A 24,038-nucleotide genomic window follows, 5' to 3' on the forward strand; every position below is an offset into this window, starting at 1 on the left:
TGACATTGGCTTAGCAGCAGGATCCCTCTGTACATTCCTCCTGCATACGGCACGCATCACTCTCCTCTTGTTTATCTCTCCTTGCACTCCCTGCCACCCTCATCTCCCATCATAAATCTCTCACATATAGAGGCCAAAAGAGGCTCAGCTGATGTGATGAGATTACTATTTTTTTCTGATTACAAATCAACTTCAGCTTAAATAGGTAGAAAAAAGCGTTGCCCACCCTCCACCCCTTGTCACGTCTTCTTTTCCCTCCCCCCCATTTACTGTGACTCCTCCCTCTCCCTGAATATCTCCACCTTCTTTTGGTCACTGGCCCCTCCCCTCCACTCTCTATCCACCCACTTCGCTCCCTCACAGCCAGATCTAAGGACATGCCTCATTCACTCCTGCTGCACAGGTTTAAAGGGACTGCAAACAGGGAAAGAGTGAAACCCAGAGAGGTGTAGGGGGATTTTAGCAGCTGCAGGAGAGCAAAAGAGGTGAAAAAAAGTCTTTTCACTTTTTCTAAGAGAGGTAGAAATAGAGAGAGATTGTGAAGGAGTGAAGCAAGAGAAAGAAGAAAAGTCTTCAGGACTGGGACTACCCAGGAGTGGGAGGTTCCTCTTGGAGGTTATAGAGATTTCCAGCTGCTTCCTCTCCTCTCTGCTGGGAGTCAGACCTCCAGGATCCAGAGCCATGGAGCCCTCTGTGTCACCCGAGGTCGAGGGGGAGCCCAAGGAGAGGAAGAAGATCCAGTTTGCTGTGCCAGCCAATGCACCCACCAACCTGGATCCACGGCAAGTGGAGATGGTGAGCAGGCGCTGGTCAGGTTACTGTATGGCCCATAAGGACAAGTTCTGTTTGTGTTTCTGAATATTCACTATTGGAGTTTAACAGATGAATTTCTCTTTGGTAGTTTCCCATCCAAATACCATTCCCTCATACAAATACAGAGGCCACATTGTTTGTTGGATTCTGTACATGCAATGGCAAAATTTCTCTCTTCAGAGCATCTTCTCTCTGCAAGTTTTCTCTCTGCTTTGTGTCACTTTGACAGCTTTGCAATAGAAAGCTAAATGTGATTGCTCTCTTAGACACTGTTGAGAAATTTTGATGACATTTCCCTCTCTTCGTTTTGGTTTCCTCTTGAGATTAGTGCCTTGTTGCTGCCTCATGTCATCCTGACCTGTTTAAAACTGTGACATTGATACAAAAGTCATTATCTTCTGTTTCACGCCAGCTTTGCTCCTTCTGTGACATTTTGTTTGTAAAAAACATATTTTAGTCCTTGGCTGTTTGGCACCTTCTCTGACCTTTGAGATAAGCTTTTGCTAGTAATATCCTTTAGTCCTCTTTTACCACAGCGCTATCTTATCACCCACTCAGCAATGCCTGCATTTTTCTGTGGAAGTTTTTATGCTCATTTTTCATGGGACAACTGAGATCTCTCCTTTTGGCGCTAATGTCGGTGGCTCTTATTTTAGATCTGGGATAAGTGGGCCAAAGTAGAAACTGTTTAGTATCTTAGAATGATCGAGGACAGCGACTCATTTCTCATGAGGGCTTGATGAGAGAAAGGTTGGGAGGACAAATGTGAAATGTTCTATATGAAGGAAGGGAAAGAGACAAAGATACAAAGCCTGATCTTTACCTGTCTGGGGTCAGCTCCCATAGTGTCTGCCCCTGTTTCACTGCTTGCAAAATAGAGGCTTTTAATAAAGAACAGTGATCTCTGATAACACTTTGTCATTACCCTGGCTGATTGCACTTAACTTTCACGAGTTTATTTGGAGATTGTGCTGAATTTCCTCCATGTTTTTTGTCTTATCTCATGTTCTCATGTATCTCTGCTACAGGATACATTTTTAAAATGGAAAATTTTCACAGCACTTCATAAGACTTTTACTTAAAAATAAATATAAACACGTGCTGTCCTCCTTCCCCTCTAATTCTCTTTCTCCCTTATGCCCTGCCACCATGCTATGATCCTTATCACCTCTTCCAAGAAACCACAGGATACCAATCTGGCATATGTGGGCTACGCCCTCATTTAAAAAAAAAAAATCCTTATTTTATTGCTCAATATTCAAAGTGCAATCACGTATTTTTAGGGTTATTTGCTGGCTTTATTCTCCCAGCCAGACCCTGGGCTTCACCTTCAAATAGGGAATGTGGGTTGAAACTTCTACGTCATATTAATACTACCACATCTTTTCAGTCAAGCTTCCATGTCAGGCTTCTAATTTATTTCCCCCTTCTAATTTGGTCTTTGTCTGTACTAGTTGGAGATTTGTTCTCACTAGTTCAGGATTTTGGTGTACTAGTTAAACAAAAACTCTTTAGTTACCTTTTCAGCAAGCACAAGCTGTATATAGAGGATGGACGTAGCTTCTGGGTATGAAAAGCCAGTAGTTAAGTGGCTTAAAGTTTATGGTCTAAATCTCTAGCTTGAAGTCTTATTTAATACAGCATGATGATCATTTTGTAAATTATGGCTGTATTTGGCGATAAATAGATAATAAACAGCATATGTTTTACGTCATGGCTACTTCATGAAAAGGTTGCTACCATTAGAGCCTGCAGTGTGTCAGTTTCTCAGTCAAGTATACTGTTCACTCAACAAAGCTGTTATTCAAAAGCTAAGAGGAAAGTTTGCTAAATACTCAGTTTGCACTTTCAAAACAGACCTCAAAAACCAATGAGCAATGCCATAGTGGTTATGTCCTTTTATAAACAGCTTACGTTAGCTCCAAGAGTCCATCTGTTACTAGTGATGCCCAGGTGGGCTGAATTTGTAACTCTTAAACTAACTAATAGTTAACTAGTGATCTGCAAATTTTCTAACATGTTAATCTAATTATTATTATTAGAACTACTTAAGTACCAAGATTTTCATCAGCAACATAAAACCTTTTTGATGCTTTAGTCCCACTGATATGGATTCTGTTTCAAACAAGTTGGTTAGAAGTGCTGCTAGCTGACTTGTACATTTTTTGTAAATGACAAATTAGTGCAATGAAATCTTGAACCAGTTCTGGCAAGGCCAAAGAGTGGACTAGTGGGTAGAAAGTGTTGTGTGATGTGGAATAAATTCTCAAATGGCTTTCCCCATACAACCGTTTCAGAGGCATAGAATTAGAAAGCCTGGGGTCGGTGGTTTTATTTACTGTGCATGCAAATGGATGGATGCTGATAGTTAGAACAAGGAAGCAAATGAGCTGGTGGGGAGTATGAGAAACAGAGAGGGCATTCAGGAGAGAATGCGTGTTTATGTGTGTTTAAAAGCAGATAGCATCTACCAGTGGTGGATGGGATTCTCCAGGGACATGTGGGTGGGCAGGGGTAACAGTTAACGACACTTGTTTAATTCCCTTCCCCTCCCATAACAATTACTGTCGCCCACTAGTCCGACTTTGCTAATGAGTTGCAATACTATTCTTTGGAACTTGTTACACAACCGGTAACATCTTACTGTTTGTTGCAATGGCATTTAAACCCCAAAACCACTATTGACTGAACTGCCTTGTTACTATGGTGACAAGCTGTCCAACTATGTCATTGAAAGCACCCCCACAGTTGGCATCTAAAAGGTCAACTTTAATGGATAGTTCTGTATATGTGATAGGTTGTTTACATAGGTAGAATTTCATTTTTTGGAGGTAAATATGTGTGAATGCTCTTTGGTGACGGTTCCAAGCCTCCCACGCATGGAAATGTTGCACATTTTGGGAGAATATAGCAGGTTTTGGAAATCCTTTAAAGGTGTAAGATGATTTTTTTTGAACATTTCTCACCTGCTTGTTTACTCCAGAGGAATGCTTTTGCATCTGCAAGAGCCATTATAAATAGAAGTCAAATAACACTAACATAAAACTGTCCCTAGTTGACCCAGTTTGCATGCAGATTGTCTTGGTTTTATTTTGTCACATTTTCAGACACTAATTAGTTGTTTCTTCTTCAGTATGTTGAAGGTTCATGAAATTTTGTTTGTGGCACAGCACTGAAAAATTATTTTATTGATATAAACGTTTAACCTGTATTTTTCAGATCACTCAGATAAATTAAGTCATTTCTATGTGTCATCCAGACTTTCTAATGCCACCCCTTCCATCTTTAACCTCCTGACATTGATACTCAGTGCTGGTGCTACCATCACCAGTTCTGCTTTGGTATCTTTTTGGAACTACCCTATTGCATCCATTGGAATGTGACTGTGGGAATGCTAGGATAAAACCTTTTAAGCATAGGAAAAGGTGCTTTTATTAATGCGTGTATGTAAAAGGGTGAGAAAGAGTGCTATATAAGAACCAGTCCATTTTACTGTTGGACTGATTTGAGAATCAAACATTATGTACTGCAGAAGTTGGGAAGAAAATCCTGGGGGGCAGAATCTTTGAATCTACATGTGTTGGATTTTAATGTGATTGAATACCATAAAAATATATTTGTGTATTGAGGACACATTAAAAGCATAAGCACAGTCTTAGGTTTGAATCTAGACTGTGTGGTGTTTGCATGTTCTCCTCTTGTTTGTGTGTGTTATCTCTAGGTACTCCACCTTCCTCCCACATTTCAATCTAAATACATCTGCAGGCTGCTTCTGCAAATGATTACTTAATTTCTCATGGTAGCTCCTCACTTTAGCCCCAGCAGTTTTGTGGTGTTGCGCTGGTACCAGCTTTTGGGGCCAGTCTTTTTTTTAATGTTAATCAACGGATCTCAATCTGTTCTAGATTACGTACCAGCACCACATCGGAAAACAGGCACGATCTCCTTTATATGCTCTAAAAATACACAACTTTTAAAAGTCATTATTTTAGAATATTCTTCACATTAAGCGGTCAGGATTGACCCTGAAACATAACAGAGAGAGCACATGGCTGTGTTTACCATCACTAATGCCACTCCACAAAGGCACCAATCCTCCGTGCTTTGTAAATGATGTAAGGTAATGTGCATAATGGACAGAGATTAACGTCATGGCACAGCATCACTGATTCCCTTCAAGTCTGCCTCTCTGCCGCCTCAACAAGCAGATACATATCTCTGTGCTCTCCTCTTTCTTCACTCAGCCTGGTCCTGTTAGCTCATGCTGACCAGTTGAAGTGACAGGAAATGCATAACATGAAAGGGAATAACAAAGGCCTGGAAAGGGCATTTGGCGAAAGGCTTCTAACAGTAATCCCATATTAATCTATATTAAACGTCAAGGGTGTTATTGAGGGCATGATTTTCACTCACAGTTCCCTGATGACGATCTTCATACAATTCCTCATCCTCCCTAGCAAAGCCAACACCTATCGGCCCTCCAGTCCTCCCCTCATTCTTCCCAGTCCACTCTCTGGGTTAAACATCAAACAGTGACCTTTGGTGCAGTGAGTGTTTGCTGTCTAGGGGACTGTCAACATGCGCTCCCAGAAAGAACATCTTGCTGGATGCCACAAAGCATGCTGGGACTGGACAAGAGGGTGCAGTGATCTTTCCCTGCATGTGGAAAGCCAGGAATGCCACTGTGTTGGTTTTACTCACTCTTCCCAGTGACGCAGGCTGGTTCCTCTCCAGGCTGCCTGCCCGAAGCAATTTAATGATATTTGTGGTGGCAAAAAACTAATTGGTTAAGAAATTATTTTGAAAAGAAAAAAGAAAGATGAATTGCTTTGCTGAAACCACACATTATAATTGCAGTGTGGACACAATCAATGGGCTTCTGTCTACTGGGGGTTACGTATGTATGTGTTCCTCCCTGTTTTTGACAGTTGGGGCATTTTGAGTAGTTAATGACTCTGGAGGCCAACATATTATTCATGGCCTCTATCTGTTTATAGCAGTTTTGTCCAAATTTTTATTTAATTATTTATGCTTTTTCTGCTTTTTTTTTTCTCCAAACAAAAACATAAAAAAGCAAAACAGTACAGCTTCTGTGTAAGAAAGCCATTACTGTGTTATTCTGAAAATCATGCTCTCTTAATGATGATATAACCCAAACAATTTATCACCTCCTCTTGGCTCCTGTGCTGTAGACCTGTGTAATGTGTAAACACTTAAAAAGTGTAAATATTGACTATGGGTAGAGTGATTTGCCACCTGATTACACAGTACATAGTGAGTTCAAAATATGCCATAATGCCCTCGGCAGCTCATGCATGTAAAACTCATAATGGGGTGGCTGTAGCTTAGGTGGCAGAGCAGGTCAGCCACTAATCAGAAGGTCGGTGGTTCGATCCCAGGCTGCCTCCTGGCTGCATGCCAAATATCCTTGGGCAAGATACTAACCCCGTGTTTGCCTACTGGTGGTGGTCAGAGGGCCCGGTGGCGCCAGTGTCCGGCAGCCTCGCCTCTGTCAGTGCGCCCCAGGGCAGCTGTGGCTACAATGTAGCTTGCCATCGCCAGTGTGTGAATGTGTGTGTGAATGGGTGAATGACTGAATGTAGTGTGAAGCGCTTTGGGGTCCTTAGGGACTAGAAAAGCGCTATACAAATGCAGGCCATTTACCATTTGCAGGCAGGCATGCTTGTAGTATTGCGGCACACTCCTTTAGACTTTCAACATTTTGGTCGATAAATCCCCCACTGTCTGCCAGTGCCATGTTCCAATCCAGTCACTAATTTTTCGCTTCAGGGATCATCTTTAATCAAACAGTGTCGGGCTGTGGCCAGGGAGTGAAAAGATACAGACTAGTGCATTCCCCTAATGTGCATTTGTGCATTTCTAAACACATATCCAAATTCTTGTCTAGCTGTAGCAGAGAAATCACAATGCACTGTGCAAGGATGTCTTTTAACCCTGTCCAGTACAGCAAAACAGTGGCCACATTTGTGATGAAAATTGAGGGATAGGATTAGAAGGGCAACAGTCGGGCAGCAGCAGGGACAGAAATCGAGGGTGGGGGATAAGAGATAGACAGGATCTGTGGGATGATCAGCGGCTGTCAGGATCTGAACCCTGCACTGCACCTTTTAGCTGGCTTTCCACCCCTCCTGATTTTGCTTTCAGGGTCAGTTGCTTTGTAGCTGGAGTCCCAGGACAGTCACACTGATATAAGCATATTCAGGGGACCACTGAAGCATGAATCAAAACAAATAGGATTGGTACCAATCCCTGTTTCATCAACACAGAGAAGACATAGCATTTTGTTATTGCTGCTCTATGAGTTGTAATCTCCGATTTTCAGGGCAGTAACTGAGACATTTTTTTTTCCAGCATTTATCTCCCTGCAACCTAATAAGCTTTGTACATGTTCAAGCTCTCAGTTATCTTCGGTGCATTTAGAAGGAAACCCCTAAAGCTAAAAGAAAGGATATGCAGAAAGATGACAGGAGATAGTCTGCTGGAAATGGAAACTAATATTTTGTAATGTCTCTTTTGTAACATGCTGTTCTGTGTAGATAGAGTTCAATTCCGGTAAATGGGTTACTTTAAGGAAGTAAATATTTAGAGCAAGCTTCTGCACATTTTTGTGGTATAATACAATAGGTTTTCTTTGAGAAACATAGATTATAGAAAATTATTTGAAGTAGCACTGTAGAGCTCCTCCAGATGCCACCTGGTTGTAGTTTTCAAGCTGTCATAGTACGATAAAAGCAAAAAGAAACAACAAAATAAATGGGGCACATGGGTAAGGAAATGCTGTTATATTTCACAGTAATATCATTTTTACTGAGATTATAGTAGGAATAGGAATAATAAAATAGGATTGTTGGTAACCTTTTCAGTAACTTCTATGTCATTTATCACGGGTGGTTACACGTGACTTTGCAGATGAGTAACTATAGCTGCTCTGCCCTCCATTTGTGCCAGCCTATTGACCTCTGCAACTGCAGAGGTCAATAGGCTGTCAGCTACATACTATGACACATCTGAATATGAGTGCATGAACAAAAGTGGAATTTTCCTGTGATTGTAGGCTGTTGGCAATGTTACTTTCTCTATGAAAGCTTTGATTGGCACCTTCCCAGTTGTGGGTTGTGGCCTGGCAGGGGGCTTCCTGACACTCATCAGCCAGTGGCGCAGTATTTGTACTGTGATGGTAAACCAGCAGTCTCTGGAACAACAAGCCAGCAGTTATCAGCAGCTAATTACATAAATGCTGGGGGGCACTGTGAGAGAGAGAAGAAAGAGTGGGGCGAGTGGATGGTTGTCTGAGTATGATGTAATTCTGCCAGTGGGTGCAGGGTAATTACATTTTCTATTTGAGGGTCATTGGAGAACCCCTCCAGATGCTATCTGCTGCCCATCTGTTTATCCAGTTAGCCGGTGGTGGGGCCAAAGGTCATTGCAAAAGTGTTATGTGAATGCTGAGAAGCAATATGCAGCAGCCTCTCTGACTTATGGGAATTCACCGATCTGACAGAGCTGCAGCTGGGGTTGAAATTTGCGTAGCCTTGTCCTTGACCCCCCTTGAAACAGCTGGAAACTCAACAAGCGGGTGTTTCTCAGTGCAACCTTTTTAAAGCCCGCCAGCATTATCTGCTAGTAATTTTAAATAGTAAATCTTAATAAATAAGAATTAAAGAAAAAAGACAGAAAGGAAGAAATCCAGTGTAAATATCCTCACAGACAAAACGTTATGCACAGTTCTTGCTTAAAGAATAACATAGATTTAAAAAAAAAATCACACATTAAATCTTTATGGCAGAGATGATAAAATAGTCAAAAAAACAAAAAAACACATGCACACATACCCGCCCACACGCGTGCACACACACATGCACACACACACAAAAAAGGGATCATTTTTCACCTTACTGTATTATTGACTTCAAATTGCCAGACTGCACTTAGAGCACCACATGGGGTTCTTCCATTTGTTTTTAAGAGGCTATCTCCAGGGGCATGACTGAGAGAAAAGGGCAACATCATGGCTTTGTTTAAATTAGCTGCCCTTCAGACTTTATATTCAGCTGAACATCAAATATGACCAAGAGAAAGGGAAGCTAATATTTTTACAGATACATTTAAGGTTGTATGATAGGGTCGTGTAAAAACTTGCTAAAGATAATAAAAAGACATAAAAAAGATGAGTCGAGTGAAACAAAATACATTTTAATCAGTTAAAGAAACACAAAGAAATAATTGGTCGGGGAGCTTGTAGTGGACCAAGCTCCCTGACCAAAAACACAAATGATATTCCCTGCATGTACATGGAGGAGTGTAGCGGTCCTAGAAGAGAGCCCAACCTCCAAATATGAAAAATTGCAGGTTGAAATAAAAGTAAAAATAACCAGTGGCTTTACATACAAAAGAGTCTCAGTTTGATCTACAGGTCACAAGCTAGTGCACTTCAAACACTGGTCCCAAGCATGAAGACATTACAGTGTTTTATCAGGAAGGCCATCAGGGCAAGATCTGTCCACTGTGGCAACCCCACAGAAAATAAGGGATAAGCTTAAAGCACTTTCTTTTAGAGATGGAAATAAGTCATTTTTTGACTGATATTAAATTCATAGTTTCTTGCTAAATATTGAAAAGAATATCTTTCAGCTGCTTTATTGCACACCCATGGCCTGGATTTAGGCAGATGTGATAACTGCAAATAAACATTGTACAAATTGATAGCCGTCCACGTGGTGCTGATTTTACAGTTGTGCCATCAGAGAGTATGAGATTCTGCATCATTCTGCCATCTCTATCACTGAGCAGCACACTGCTTGATAGGATGACCCAATGGAAAGTGCTACATATCACAAGGGATGTTAGCTAAAACTGAAGGAGATCTGAGGTGTGTTTCTTTCTGTGCTGTCTTGGTGTTGGGGCCAGATCTGCACAGCAGACTCCTCTCGGGATACCCGACTATTAGCACTGGTGCAGAGTTTTAGAACCTTTTGGTCTCATCCCACAGGGACTCCTGTGATCTAGTTTATGCTGTCCTACTGAAACTGCTTTTTATAGACCCAGCCACAAGAGCACCAGCTTAGAGGATGGTCTTTGGGGAGCAGACCCATATCAGCCCATCTGCATCCAGACTGCAATGGAGGAGAGTGCTGAGCTAACACACACATATTTGAACTCATTCAAAAACATGCAAAGTCAACACTTATCAGTGACTCAGTACTATATTGGCGTTACACCTGGGTACTATAGTGCTTTGTATCCTGTTAAACTTGGCAAGGTTATTTATATACACATGAAAAAAAATCTGTTGCACAGGTACACTTCATGTAAGAGCACAGCTTTAGCTGTAACCTCCTTATCTCCTCAATACTATGTGAGAAAAGTGCTTTTTTTTTTTTAAAGAAAAGGTCACTTCAAAGAGGAAGTGGTTACGCTGTGTGCTAGCTCACGCACAGTCTATTCAGGTTTGCATAAACCAAATAAAATTATTTAAATTGTGAGAACATGGCTGTATGAGAAAGGGTAACTGCTGGGTGATAGTCTGACTTCATTCTCTTGACATTATCCTGAGTTCATATGTGAAAACAGCTTATAGAAACACCAGTACAAATAATTACGTTTAGCCTTCTGTTTGTATCTGCCACACAATGCATTTGCAGGACATTAATCAAATTCAGCTTCGGATAAACTGAAACACCTTTATACGCTATGATCTATGAGCCAGTATTTTTATTGAGACAAAGCTCTTTGTGAAACCTAGTGGGGTGCTGCTGGCTCTTAGGGGAAGCCTGCAGGCATACACCTGTGGAGCTGCTGAAATGCCACTGCAGACGCCTGCTTAGAGTCCCTGAGTGAAAGTCCATTGCAGCTTGACTGATCTTGGTACAAAAACAATTGCTGCCAGTGGTGGAGTGTTGAGGAGATTGGGGGCAGGGGGTTTAGAAAAGCAGTGAAGGGAGGGGATAGAGGGATAAAGCGCTGGAGTAATCTCACATGCTTTGCCCTAGTGTTGCCATAAATGAGGAAGTCACATATGATATTATGTAACTCAGAGTGGAGTGGGTTTTAAGGTTGGAAAATTACTAGAGTCAATATGTATGCTTATGCATTGCCGGCATCACAAAACAACAGCAGGTCACCACCGCCACCGCTGTCGGCATCACTTTGTGTACGTAAATGTGACAAATGTTTATAAACACCGTGATTTTTTTTCATTACATGCATTGCAAACTGTGCCTCATGCTATAGTAGGTCTTCTGTTGTGTCGTGACATTTCATGAGACCACCATGCTGAGTGTTTAGATGACGAGCCCTTGGATAACAACCATTTACACACACACACAAACACATGCACGCTGAGCACGAGAGCAGTTACTGGTAACTAGATCATCATATTATGCTTCACAGTGAAGTCACAGAGCAGTGAAGTTATCCCATTCAGTCATTTTATTGAGTGTGCATCAAGACATATCCTGTTTATCTCATCATTCCTACCTTAATCACCATTTGAGCAAATCTTTTCTTGAAGGAGCTGCCTCTTTCAGGGACAGTTATTGAGGTTAAGACTTTGGGGATCCTGATCTGGAGTTTAGAAAATATAATAATATAATACACCTTTCTCTTTGGCTTGGCCTTTCTCTTTTGTAAAAATAAGCTCACATCACAGTAAAGAAACCAAAAAACAGGAGTGGGAACTAACAAAATATAACAAAGTAGTGGAAACATCCATTACAGTCTCCAAAGATATTCTAATGGCTTACTTTAAATATGTCTTAAAAAACAGAAAATCTGAAAATATCCACCACTAATGATCTACTTTCCAATCCTTTTTGTTGTTGGTATTTTTGTATAAAGATTGATATGGCAGTCAAAAATTAACAAGCAGCTAATTGAATAATCAAGTAATTACAGTTAATAACCAAGAATCTGTTTGCAGAACCATCCGTATACCTTCCTGCTGGCCCTTCAATCTCAGTATAATCTAATAAGTATATCACACAAATACACAAGCATACCAATAATCTGCTGGACTTGAATACAGTCCTCGCTTACGTCCCCAGGACTCGGGCACAGGCTTGGTCATGTCAACATCTGGTATTTTCTCTCTGTCTCTTGTGGCTCTCGGTTTGAAGCACCTCAGGCTGCCCTGCAAGGCAGTTAGCAGGTGTCATGCAGGCAGAGCCAGCAGGGTTCTTATCAACGTGAAGCCCCAGGCCTCCACACCTAACCAGGGGAGACACAGGGAAAGCGGAGGTGGGGTCAAAGGATGCTCTGTGGATGTTTTCCTTTTACACATCTAATGACAAAAAAGGAAACGGTTGACAAACCAGCAAACAAAAACCCACTAATATGAGTCTGGTTATGACAGACTGGTGTTGAAAAGGAGAGGCGAACAGTGGATGAAGTTAATGTCACTGTCAAGGAATGAAAATCAGGATGGATGTGGAAGTAAACAGGATAGAGGAAGCAACGGATCGAGCAAGGAGGAAATGAGAGGAGAATGAGAGAAAGACAGATAGTGTGAGAGATCTAGGGGAAGCAGGAAAGCCTGAAGTTGCGTGATGAGATTAAAATGTGTGTCTGGTGATATAAATAAGGGTGAAATCCATGCTTGATTACTCCATGTCTTTGAATTTGACAGAGGCAGATTTCCACCACGTGGGCCGTGGAAGCCTCTGCTTTGGCAACATGCGCCTCGTTGTGATGACGCACACGACAGAAGAGAAACAAACACAAACACAACTCTCCGTATGGAGCCAGACTACTTAACTATATTCCTGCGATGTTATGTGATATAGTAAACAGCAGCACATAGGTTCATGTCATGGGCAAGGTTGGCTTGCTCCACAGAGGACATCTTTCAGCACCTGATTTGCCTGACTAATACCACTGCTTTTACCTTTTTAAAATGTGTTTTATATATTTTTTAAACATTTTTCCATTTATTTTTTCCATTTTATTTTATGCATTTGGGAATTGTGTAGATTTGTAGAAAATGTGAGCCAAAGATCTGAGCTGTGCACGTACATTTTCTCTATAAAGGCCCCGACACGTTCTGCTTAGCAAGGGAAAAATACTCTGAAAAGTAATACTCCACCCCAAACTTATCTTTTGATTATCAAACAGTCACTTCCTGTTTGCTTCTTAAAGGTTTACAGTCTGTTCCAACATAGGAAACAGAGACTGTGAATGTGAGCTTCAGTGTAAATTTACTTCAGTCATTGCCAAGTTTTGTGCTGAAAAAGAGTAGGAAAACATGCACAGAAACAAGCCTGTCTAGGTGGAAATTAATCATTTCTTTTAAGACAAATCAAAAATTCTGGTTATTTTTCTGATTAAATCTTATTAAAAAAATAGTTTTAGAAGTTGTCCAATTATGTGCACCAGAATTCCAGGAGCTCAGTTTCAAATTGTCCATCGATATTTGCTTCATATATACTAACTGACTGACTGAGCTAAATGCACTTTTGTCTCTGTATACATGCAGGGCCCTGTGTTTTGTGCACTGGGTCAATGAGCCACATTGAGCACTTCTGGTGAGTGAATTTCCACAGACAGGCCATGATACTGTGGAGCTGTAGGCACAGCTGTGCATTTGTTCCCAGGAACAGAGAGTTTGCTGTATACAGTGGCTCGTGCTGTAGAGGTGTAGCTCAGACCTGCACTTTGTCTGGCCCCGTTCTGCTTTTAGGCTGTCAGCTACCTGAATTAGGCCTCCAAGAAGCAGTCATTCGGGGTGGAAAAGGAGCGAGTGGATGGGAGTGTCTCAGCTGATTGCTGTGGTTCATTTAATCCCTTTTCTATGGACTCTCTGTTTGGGAGACTTCATATTTGCATGTTTGGTGCACACAGGTGCCAAAACATGTTTGTGTAAATGTGAGGAGAACATTCATTTCAAATAAAGCCTTTGTCAAAAGAATAATTTTCTTCTGTTTCACACCACAGAATTCTCTTTGTTTACTCTGTCTTTAAAATCTGAGGTTTCTAAATGATTCTTCTATTGCACCTGACTGTTGCATGTGCTCTGACGTGACCAGTACTGAACACTGAAAGTCACTGTTGGCTGCTGACCTGTCAAATAAATCTGAGGTAGGACTAATGAAGTCCTTGAGGGCCCAGCAATGCCCTTCACCAGCATAAACTGTCAACATAGGGATCCATGTGATTGATATGGCTTTGTGCTGAGCATTATTAATAATATAGTGTTAGTCAGTTTTGTTATTCATTTATTTATGGCTGCCATTTGTGTTGTTTGTTCGCAGATCCGACGCCGGAGGCCAACACCCGCCACACTGTTCAGAGTAGCCGACCAGTCATCTCCTGAGGATGATCAGTCCACCCATCAGGTAAAGGTGAAGACAAAACACTTTTTTATATAAGTGTCTTTGTGCACTCATCCATCCTCCTACATTAGATTTCAATCCTATTAACCACGTAACTACTTTACCTACAACATATAATTTACTCCATGCCATTATTTCACTGTCTAACAACATAATAATCCATTTTCCTTAATGACTCCACACACATTGAATCCTGTGTGTTGAGTTTGTGTTTAGCCACAGTTCAAACTCACCTTGAAATTTTAAAACTATTTGAGCACCAAGGTTAAAAAATATCTTGTTTACTTGATGTTGGTGAGATGAGGCTGAAAGCTTGAGTAAAATTCAGTGTAAGCAGGTTTGACGATAACACTTTTCACATTCTAGTGAAGATCCTGAAGATTAAGCATGGCACGAAGAGTTAAGAGAACTTGGGAAAACCAGCATGTAGTAGCATGTAGTGCTGACATTACTGAGTTGCAGACTGGACATCCAACAATTATACTGCATGCCTAGCCAATGTAAGATAATAGAAGCAGGCACAATCATGACAAAACATGACACCTTGGGTTTAGAGATGTTAATGCTTGCATCAAAAAACTGCAGTGTGTAAATAGCTGTTTGAAAATGCCATCCTTTATATTCTTAATGTTTTGGAACAAGGCTATTTTAAATTTGCATGCTTTTCCCCCGTTTTCCTCATGGTTATGTTTCTTCTAATGAAGAGGAACAGTTTGTCATTGCTCTCCAGTGTGTACCTACAAACTTCAAATCAGCTTCTGGCGTGTTTGGAAGCCAAAATTCCCCCAAAACAACTTGAATAACTAAGGAGAGGCCTCCAGAGTTACCACAAGAACTAAAAAAAGATTGCATCAGTCATGTAGGAGATATTTTGCATGCATGTTATGACTTTAGATCCCAATGAGGAAGATGGTGTTTTAACTGAAATTTCAAATTATGTAATAAAATAAATATAGTGAATAAAACTTCCGAGGTGCCGATGCTTGGAGGACAGACTGACGAAGAATGTCATGATTAGTGGCTCGCTCCTTCTCTTCACAGTGGGTTGTAGGAGAGAATGGAGTCCTCAAACCAAAACGAGTTAATCCAAATGTGTATCAGCCGCCATCACTCAAAGGTTGGTACAAGCATTTGTGTTACAGGTGGTGGTTGTGTGTGTTGTGATTCATCCTTGTGTTTAAATCCTTTCTTTGTTTTACTGTGCTTCCCTGCAAGCATTTCTTACTTGCGTTCTAACGCCTTATAAAGGTGCATGTGACAGATGGTTGGATATGCAATAAAGGGGTTTCTTATTTTTTTCACTGCATGCGCGTGTGTGATATGCATAGTTGTGTTTCTGTTTGCTTCTGCCCTTATATTACACTCAGCAGCAGGGTCCATATATCTGTGTGTGACCAAAAGAGAAAGGGAGAAAGGGAGAGATTAGAGTGTGACAGCTGTGAGACACTGAGTGAGAGTCTAGGAAAGTCTGGATCATCCAGGATTACAGTCAGTTGTGTATACAGCTGTGGCGCACACGAACACACACATATAGGTGTGATTAAAATGCATACATGAACACAGACGTGCATTTTTCTATTGTGTCTTTGTTGCATGTGGTCAATAAGGAAGGTAAGTTTGTCGGTGGGGTTTCTTTTACTTTGGATTTGTGGGTGTGCGCTGCCACATGTCGAGTGATGATATAATGAGCCAGGAAGCCTTGTTCTGCATCTCAAATCTGCCCTTTATCAGCTCAGACGCAGAGTGAAAGAGAGAACTAACTCTATAATTTCTAGTTGCATAACCTATCTCAAGCTAAAAACTGACCTGCCTTAGTGCTGCTGCCGCACTGTGTAAGTGAGGGTGTGAAAAAATGATAGAGAGAGAAGCCAAGGTGACCTAGAGGAAGCGAGAGAGTGGCTGAGATAATATCACTAAAGAGAGTGAACGGAGAGAGAGAAGAGGATGAGTCAGTATTGCCAAAAGATAGCGCTGGGGAGGGTGGGCAGTCGAGTAGGGTGCAAATAAACAGATGGGAAAACAGGGTGAGAGGAGAGCTAGAAAACAACAGCGGAAGCTCTACTGTAAAAATCAGTGCGGGATACCGTTTTGTAGTTGCCTGCCTGCCTGTCTGCCTGTCTGTCAGTGCATGTGTATAACCGGCCTTCTGCCTGCCTGGCATGCATTCAAAAACCCCTGTGAGGCTTGACAAAAACTGACAGAGTTGAAGTGTGGTGAAACCAAAACAACATATCCCTCTATCCCTGTGTCTGTGTCCATGTGTTTGTGTGGCTGTCCCTGTGTGTGTTTACCTGTGTGTAGCTGTGCAGAAGATGGCTGAAGCGCATATGCAGAAACTAGGTGTCTACCCTCCCTTGGAAGACCCTTGTGAAGGGGAGGAGGATGAGGACTACTTGAAGGGAGAGGAGGGAGAGGATGCAGCTCCCACCAAAGCTGCTGGTGAGAGGGAGGCTCTCTTTTAACTGTCAGGGAGCACAGTGACAACACTGTTACAGCGATGTTTGTTTCTCAAAGCCAAAATACACTTTGAGGGACTTAAAGCTGTTAATTTTATGGGTCTTGTTTGGTTGGGTCATTGGATTTTTTACTAGGATAAATGGTTTAGTGTCATGCAGTAATCGATTGGTTGCATTCTGATATCACCAGTTAAATTAGCAGCTAGTTGGTAATTATTTCAAAGTGATTGGAGAAAAAATTGTGCTCACAAAATCTTGAAAAACTGGAAAAGTTTGCACATTAAGATTTAAAATCACAATCTCATATGAGAAGCTTATACACTGAAAATCACAAAATATCACTTTTTAACTAGTCCAAAGGTGTATTTTTCCTTCTAGTTTGTATGTATAGCCAAGTTGTTCCCATTTCTGTACATTTTCCCTAATGATGTTTTTCAGTTATTTGCAATTTCAAGATGAAATTTTCTCATACAGGACACCGTTGTAGCTTTTCCCTCCCTAATAGGAGTTCTCCCCTTTGGAGGTGGTTGTTGATCCTTTATTGATCACATGAGCCATCACATGACTTCTTCACCTAGCTTCCACAAACAGATTTAGATGACCATATAAGGAAATCATCTCAGCACAGATTTAGGGTACACCTGTTTAATTACTCGTTGACAGACAATCCCATAGCAGCAAACCAATACATTTAGCCATGTTGACATGGTCAAGATGACCAGCTGAAGTTCAAAGTTTATTTTGGTCACTTTAAATGTGACATGGTTGTTGTTCTGAGTGAAGCTGCTCCGAGTATTTAGGAAATTCCTGGGATTTTCTCCACACAGCCATCTGTGGGGTTTACAGAGAATGGTGTGGAAAAGAAAAAAATAAGCGAGCAGCAGTTCTCTCTGTGAAAACACGTTGTTGATGCCAGAGGTTAGAGGAGAATGCCCAGACTGCATTCTCTCTTGATTTCTGCTGCAACATATGGATAGTAAGTTTGAGAATTTGGCATAAACAACATGAAACTATGGCCCCATCTGACCTCTGGCCTCAGATTGTTGATGGTGATGTAATGATGTGGAGATTTTCTTAGCACACTTTGGGGCCCTTAGTACCAACTAAGCCTCATTTAAACACCACAGCCTAGTTAAGTATTGTTGCTGACCATTTCCATTATGACCACATTGTACTGCATCAAGCAGGATAACACACCATATCACAAAGCTTAAATTATCTTAAGCTGTTTTCTAACTGTGTAATGCTTTCATGTCCATATGAATCAAAGTCTTTGAGGAATGTTTGTAGCACCTTGTTGAACATATGCCATGAACAGGTAACGCAATTCTGAAGGTAAAAGCAGGTACAACTGTGTAGCAAGGTATAACTAACCAAGTGTCTAGTGAGGGACTATTATATGCAGTTTAAGATAACTGAAAGAAAAATCAGGCACAAACAAAAGAAAAATAGCAAACCACAGTAAGATTACATTTTTGTGCTTCTTAGTGAACAATTGCTCTGCGGTTTTCAGCATCTGGAAGCCCCTTGTGTGCTGAGCAGCTGGTACAGCTCTTGTGCTACATTATCCCTCCATCTCATAACCCAAATGTATTGGAAGTCTTGATGTGTCACCAACACCTATCCCAGTGCAAGAGGCCAGCCAGGATGTGCATCTGTGCAAATTTTAATCTCTGCCAAAAGAAAAACAAACAAATCTACATATCTCTTTGATTTAAACTTTTTTATATATGTGCATTTTCTTATTTTGCATAATAATCAGATTTATGTGCGCTGTGTGTTTGGTTTTATGATGCCAAATTATAGGTTTATAATCCCCATAAAGTCACACGAGAGCAGTGGCATTTCATTCAGAATTATTGCTCTGTCGGCCCAGATGACAGACTCTCTCGGTAAATCCCTTTGTGGAAGCCTGCTGAAACACAAAGTACCCAAACAGGATGCTAAAATATACCGATTGGGCTTTTTTGATGACAATTCATCTGTTCTTTCAGTCAAGCGACACAGTTCGGACTCGGCCTATCCTATAACAAACAGAAGACAAACCAAGGAACTCAAGTTATTTCATCAGGTAGCTGTTCATCATTTTCAGGAATGAACACCATCTCCTTTTCAGTGCGTCTGAAATACTAAGTGAGTTTGCAGTTTAGAAAAGACATAGAATAAGAATAAAGAAATAAAGTGAAACTATAAAGCTTCTTTTTAAAATGTTCTCACTACTAAATTAATTAACCAAGAGCACAAAACAGTGCAAAAGTCATGGGGATTCAGATACCTGAAGCAGGAAATTGCTTAAAAAGCTTTAGCTCTAGAGTCAGTACTTGTGTCCTTCTGCCCAGCAGGCATCTCTTTTACCAGAATTTACTTTACCATTCCTTATTAAATATGTGACACAATGGTATGGTATTGTAATGGTAGCTACAGTTAGATATAAGCAAAGGTAGTTGTGATTTTTTTTTACTGCTGGTTTTGATACCAGTCTTTGCCTCCTCAGATCGCCAAGAGACAGCTGCCACTGAGCAGTCAGACAAGTTTTCCAGCGTGAGAGAGACGGCCAAGCAGATACAACCAGCACAGGAGGAAGATGAGGAGGAAGAAGACATGAAGGGGGACACAACTGAAGCCATGACAGAGGAGAACAGTTGCGGGAGTAACTGAGAGAGAAAGATAGCGCGGGGAGAACGTTTGAAGGGAAGATGTGGGGAGACTCATGGTGGTTAAAATCTGAAGAACTCAGAAAAATCAAGAAATGGGTTGTGTGTCTTTTTAAATGTGTGTAGTCTGAATACACAGATGAGATGACAGCTGTCAGTAAACTGAGCGATGGATTCTTTCGTGACCTTAAACATGTGAGAAAAGGTTCTTGTAGTACTTCACCTCTAAAGGGTGGTTTTGAAAACGAGGACGAAGAGGGAGTTTTTGTATTAGTCAGCCTTTATGAGCAGGTGAGGAGTGATTTACTGACAGAGCAGACTACAGATGCTACTTTGGCCCTGGTGTCCTTTTGTTTATAATGACAGTGGAAGGGCCAAGGTCAGCGTGACCAAAAACCCTGCAAGACCAGACCTTCAAAGAAGGCTAAAACGGCCACAAGGAATACAAAGTTGACATTATCTTTCTCGGGTACATTTGATTAAAAACAAACAAAAACAAACTCTCCTGTATTACCCTTTGTAAAAACACTTGAAGGTCTTTAAATGTGTGCGGTACGTGTTCCATTTTACTTTGAAACCACAGCCTACATCGTTTGTTTTTTGATTTACAGCAGCCTCAGTGTTTAGTCCTTTGTGTGTGCTGCCATCTTGTGGTAAAAAATACAAATGACAGGTTAAAGTGCTACTGCGGCTACTTAAAGTTAAAATCTATAATTCAAATTCTGTTTTGATGCGATTTATGTTCTGCATTTTCAACAACAGCCTTTTAATTTTGCTGTATCTGAGCTTCATGTTGCCAAATCTTTGATCTTATTGATTATAACTTTAGCCTCTTGGAAGCTTGAATGGCGGTTGTTGCCAGTGTTATTTGTCACTGACAACAACAGAAGTCTTCAGCTTTAATTAAAATCATCAATTATTTCATTTCTATATAATAATCTACTTTTGTTCTTGCTCTTTATGCTCGGCATTTACCAAACAGTCATGCTGTAGTCACTGAGTTTACGTTAAAACAATTTGCAATTTGTTCATGCTTAGATCAATGTATGACTCTTTTAATTCAAAAATCTTTATCTGAAATTATATGAACTCTGCATTTAGCCTTGTTTTTTTCTTTTAAACCTAAATTTAAAATCAGTCTGTGAAGCTACCTCCTATTTTTCAAAAACACCCATTTGCTGCCTCTGTGCATGGAACATTTGAACGGGATTCTTCAGAAACTTATTGGGGAAATTTTTAAAAATTAATTGAAAAATATTTTCATTTCTAATCTAGGATATCTCCCTTTTGTATGCTGACACTTTTGTAATGTTAGCTTTTTCTCATTCCCTAATCGTCTGTTGAAAGAGATATTTTTCTAATCCAAAATCCAGTTTATGGGGAGCACTGCTTAGCACTATCCTGCTTCTGTTACCTATATCCAAATACACAAATGAACCACAACGACTACTGTGCGACTGACATTTGGTAGACTTCCTTCAGCAACGAATTCAACTTTGTTTAACTGACAAAACAAACCTAATAATAAAATGTCTAGTTGTGCCACAGGATGAATAAATCTTGCTGTTTCTATCATCTAGGCTGCTGTTTGTAAATAAAACTTTGTGAGACTTTTTCAACCTGTGACCTGCCTAAATTGTGGGATGACTGGATGAGCAGGTTATGTGTGCTGAGGCTCTTCAGCCAATAATGTCCTCCCTCCTTCTTTATAACCACCCCCCTCCTCATCCCAGGTCAGAAGAAACAATCGTGGAAAGACATGTACGAATGCTTAATCTGTGTTTATTTTTCTTTTTTTCCATTCTGTTGTTTCTCAATGTGATGTGGTTGTTTTGAAGTGAGCAACTGTATGATATCGAAATAAACACTTTTTCCTTTCTCTTTTAATCCAACCTAAATCTTACTTAAATCTTACGTCTGACATTTTTGCTTTGGAGTTCTTTTAGATCTTTTTAATTGCATGTTTTTTAGACCCCTCCTACATTCACTGCTCTCTATCGAATGTATCCTTGAATCAGTTATGGACTGTCAGGAACTGCAAGTAGGATCCAGGTGCAGACACAAGACGGCAGAGGTTAAATCAAAAACACACCGTTAATTAAGACCTTTGGTTAAGACCAAATCTAAAGTAGTGATTCAACTGATTCTTAAAATAGGTAGGGAAAAAAACAGACACTATGACAAAGACTAAGGAGCAGGGTAGGGCTATTTATACACATGGGGTTAATCAACGACTGTGAAAGCAGAAAGGCAAGGAGACATAGCTGAATTCAACTGAGAAAATCAGACAACAAGAGAGACATAAAGACAGTCACAAGACACATATACACACAGTTTAGGAGTAAGATTTTTCCCTGGTTCCCAGAGAAGACTGATTCATAAAATAATTAATTTTTTAAGCTTTATTTTAACTTCGCTTTCATGTAAAATTGGGAAGCTAATGGGCTTAACAGAATTTTTTAATTATTTTACAATTTACAGGTTGAGTAAACTCCATTCAATTTTTTTTTAACAAATGTCACAGTTTATTTCATCAAAACAGTTTCCTTTTATCTTTAACAATGTCCACATTATTATTACATTACACCAGGGATGTCAAATTCACTTTACACCGTGAGCCCAGTTTGATCTGAACTGGGCCAGAGGAGTGGCATTCTCATAAGAAACAAATTAACAACTTCCACAGAACATCTCTATCTATGTGATAAAGACATGGTGTTGTAGAAACAAAAAGAAATCTCAGTACAACTCTTGGGACTTGAATAGTAATAAAGAAATGTGTCAAATTAAGGAAAATCTTCAGGCAGCTGACTCATAATCCTGTAATTATAAAACACAAGGCTTTTGTTAATTTTCATGTCCTTTTATTTGTTATTGTGTATCCTCAAAATTTCTACAGTAGAGTGTGAAAAAAAAACAGGAACTTTTCTGTCATTTATTTTTTTGTAGCATGAATGGCCCATGGGAGAGGTCTTTAAAGATGAAGCTATAAAACCTATGAAAATACAGTTAAAAGTGCAAAATTATAACCTTCATGTTTTCCAAAGCTGTCCAATAGGGGTGTATTAAAGTCATTGCCAGGCCGATTTTTGGGTCCTGGGCCTTATTTTTTATTATTATTTTATTTTATGATGTTATATTATATTTTACTAAAAGAGTTAGGTCATTATTATCCACACTGCCTTCATTTCGATATAAGAGCTACTAAAACAAACAGTACAAGAAAGAAGAAATCCTAAATCTAAAAATGTATTTTAAATAATATAATTTTTTTTGCGTTATATAGTCTTCATGCAACACCTTCTTAAAGTATGTGCCAAATATTTCTTTCAGTCATTCCTTCATTCATTTGCACTCCAGTTCTTTCATTTGTTGGCATTCCCCACCCCTTAAGCAAAGGGCAGAAAACAATAATGAGCCAGAGCTAAAAATAACTAGACCATTCATTATTTACACGTTGGCTTACTTGAGCTTTAAACTAATGGAGTTAAAGACCAATAAGTAAGTAAATACATAAATCAATACTTCCTTATAATTTTCTCTGGCTGTTTCAAACCCATTTTGCTTGCTCATTTGTTGTTGTTGGTGGTTGAAATATTTTGTATCCCATGTATTGTAATGGGTTAGGCTCGCATTACCAAATACTGTTTCAATGTTCCAACTAGACCTCATCTTTTGTTCCAGCAATACTACATTAGCAAGTGGAGATAATTATAACTAACATTGATTTTATAAAGAGGTTTCAAAAAATACATCAAAATTCGTCTTAAATAAAAGACCAAAAGGGGCAGTGTAGGTCCAGATAGATAACCTAAAACTGTATATGACAGTCCAACTACATTGTATACCAATATTTATTTATTTTTAAAACGGCAAAACAGCATTATTAATCTCATCTAAACCGTAAAACGGAACAATGTAAATACTTAATTTTGTATTGTGAGTTTCGATTGTATATTTCATATGCTGCATGTGTACGTGTTGGCGTAAATAAGTACCACTTTCGATTTCGAACGAAACCGGAAATACGTTACGGGTTATTCTCTGGCATCCTTTGACGGAGTCTGCTCTGGTCGCTTGATTAGTTTCGGAGTTGTTGATTCAACTTTAATCCAAATTTGCACACCAGTCTAAATAAAAATTTTTAGATAAAGATTAGCACGAATGCATGTGTAAGAGTTATTCAAGGAGGATAAAGATTTTTACCGACCAAATGGTAAGTTTGTTTTGGTCTGAAAATTAGTTTTCTGCCCATTTAAACCTTTCAGTGTTACAGATGAGCGAAGTGCCCATACGCTGGCACTCAAGAGTCTATTTAAATCTCACACAACTGACAAGTGACATTTCAGCGTATAATATTGTCAGATTAGTCGCAAGCTCGACCGATTGTGGAATAATCATGCCAACTGGTAGTCCGTTATAAAATATAGTAGTCACACTCATTAAAGTCTATGCCAAAACTTTGAGTACAGCATTCTCCTAGGACATGGGTGCAGTGTTCCACTAATATTATTCATTATGGTTATAGACTGGATACAGAGACATACAAGATCAATAAAAAGTGTAATGCAGTGTTTCAGTAACAAGACGATCTGGATTTTGCACATGGTCACTAAAAATCAAAAAGCCAAAACCACGGGCAAGAGCAGTACTAATAAAAAAAAACATGCCTCTTTATATGATAGCTTGGTCGTGTATTGAAAATGCCAAATGACGGGAAAAAGAAAAACACACACACACACACACACACACACACACACACACACACA

The 24,038-nt window shown here is 39.9% G+C and overlaps 1 protein-coding gene across 2 annotated transcripts; it reads left to right on the forward strand.

Annotated features, from left to right (window-relative positions):
* The first annotated feature begins 341 nt into the window (after positions 1-341).
* ppp1r1b (protein phosphatase 1, regulatory (inhibitor) subunit 1B) lies at positions 342-21,172 on the forward strand. Of its 2 annotated transcripts, none has more exons than XM_005726118.1 (5): positions 342-795; positions 14,079-14,168; positions 15,201-15,276; positions 16,461-16,598; positions 19,110-21,172. In XM_005726118.1, exons 1-5 carry the CDS (start codon positions 682-684, stop codon positions 19,271-19,273), a joined length of 582 nt encoding a protein of 193 aa, XP_005726175.1. In that variant the 5' UTR covers positions 342-681; the 3' UTR covers positions 19,274-21,172. The 2 variants fall into 2 exon arrangements, with proteins under 2 accessions (XP_005726175.1, XP_005726176.1); XM_005726119.1 differs by having other exon boundaries at positions 14,079-14,162.
* The last annotated feature ends 2,866 nt before the right edge of the window (positions 21,173-24,038 follow it).

This window comes from Pundamilia nyererei, unplaced genomic scaffold, assembly GCF_000239375.1.
Source record: "Pundamilia nyererei isolate P.nyererei 1_Seehausen unplaced genomic scaffold, PunNye1.0 scaffold00018, whole genome shotgun sequence".
NCBI lineage: Eukaryota > Metazoa > Chordata > Actinopteri > Cichliformes > Cichlidae > Pundamilia > Pundamilia nyererei.